The sequence below is a fragment of the Loa loa genome (genome assembly GCF_000183805.2).
Source record: "Loa loa unplaced genomic scaffold supercont3.1672, whole genome shotgun sequence".
Classification (NCBI taxonomy): Eukaryota; Metazoa; Nematoda; class Chromadorea; order Rhabditida; family Onchocercidae; genus Loa; species Loa loa.
Window position 1 is genome coordinate 1 of NW_018109851.1, and position 1,782 is coordinate 1,782.

The 1,782-nt window shown below is 31.4% G+C and overlaps 1 protein-coding gene across 1 annotated transcript; it reads right to left on the reverse strand.

Annotated features, from left to right (window-relative positions):
• Nucleotides 1-518: 518 nt before the first annotated feature.
• On the reverse strand, nt 519-886 carry LOAG_15232 (hypothetical protein; the record flags this gene model as incomplete). Its single annotated transcript, XM_003150723.1, has 2 exons — nt 519-669; nt 813-886. 2 exons carry the CDS (start codon nt 884-886, stop codon nt 519-521), a joined length of 225 nt encoding a protein of 74 aa, XP_003150771.1.
• Nucleotides 887-1,782: the final 896 nt, after the last annotated feature.

Sequence of the window (1,782 nt, forward strand, 5' to 3'; positions counted from 1 at the left end):
GCTTACTTTTCCCACCATTGTGCCTGAGCTCTTCCTTGCACCATATGTCTTTACCTGTAATGAAATCACTCGATAAAAATAATGTTAAGTTTACACGTTATAAATTTCAATATCGATGGTGCTACAGCATTACATTTATCATTTAAATTGAGGGAGGAGCGTTAAAGTCTACCACGTGAAAGACAAACCGTCAGTAAACTTTTCTTTCACATTTAATACGTTCACTGATATACACATTTCCTGTGAAACTTAATTATGAAGTTTGCACCAATGGTATTGTAATAATTTATTTTATAATAATAATTTATACAATAATTTGTTTCAACGGTTCCAGGAATACAATCACATTTCAAAGTTTAGTTTAAATGCACGAAGCAAAACATCGACTTTCGCTAAATTTCAACGAAGAATTGAAGATTAACTCAGTTCGTAGAATGTTTTTTAAAAACCGAAGGAAGCACCTCAGAACTATCCTTCAAATCTGCCAAACAGCAAAATTTAAAGTAAAAAAATTCAAATTAAGACATACAATCGAAAGCTGAATCTCCCATTTCGTAATAGGCACGAACCAGATTTTTACGACCATACAAAATCCCAGCTCCAAATCTACCTTTTGTTTCAGCGATACAATCGATTTCTGGTACTGATGATTCCTGACGTCGAGCCAGCCTGTTTATAATTAATTAAAATTAAATTAAAAGCCTCCCCATTGTATTTTGCATTAGACACATACTTACAAATTAGGATGAAACACTAATAATGCAAACATTCGAATAAATTTGGATTTATATTATACAGAGAAGGGAGATTACCATTTAGTTGTTCTTTCATTTACAGTCATAAGGTTGGCGGTAGGTTCGACCCATGAAGTGACAATTTTGTTCATTTTTTTGATGAATAATTTCGTCCCTGCCCTCTACAATGAATCATTTATCAAAAAAAAAAAAAAAATAGAAGTATTTCATTTTAATGCCCGGAGCTGATTCCATCATTCATGCTTTATTTACTTTCTAATTAAACACAGGATTCTTTATAGCTTGTTGAAAATCATAAGTCCTCTATCATATAATACTTTGAAAGGGAAATGTTTTTTTTCGGGAAAATATTTAGAGCTCTCTTAGATTGGACAGAAATGACAGATAAGACAACTAAATGAATGAGTAGATATCTTTTCGGTGATCGTTTATTAGGAAATAAATGGTCAAGAGTGCCTTGCTGTTACTAATCTCCAATTTAACTGTAAGGATGCTTTCAAGGTTTGACAAGGGTAAACGATGGAAATTTCAGTTGCTAAGAATGATAGAGAATATAAATATTCTTTTCAATATCTCATTATTGTTTTGTAGTAAAAATATGTTAGAAACATTTTGAATAAAATAAAAAATAAATGTTTCTCAATGGATACTGTAGAAGTGTTGAAAACCAGAGAGAAAGTAAAATAAAAAAGGAAGAGGATGGATTTGTTCCTCATTTAATTGGTGTTCTCTGTGCCAGTCACATTCATAGAATAGTCATGCTTTCAGCTAATAAAGCTTGACAATATGATATGAAAAATATTTGGCGAATCTAAGACTTCATTCCGAATAGAGTTTATTTCTTTATTAATGTCAAACGTTAGCTTTGTTGCTGGGGCTTAGAGATGATAAGCATTGGTGATACTATCAAAGCCAATGATGACATTTCTTTGAATGAACTCATGAAAATATATTATAACTGTATTTTCTGTAATGTAAATTAAGGCAGAAAACGGTAATTCGTCTAAGGCTTGCAAATTCTTCTTTT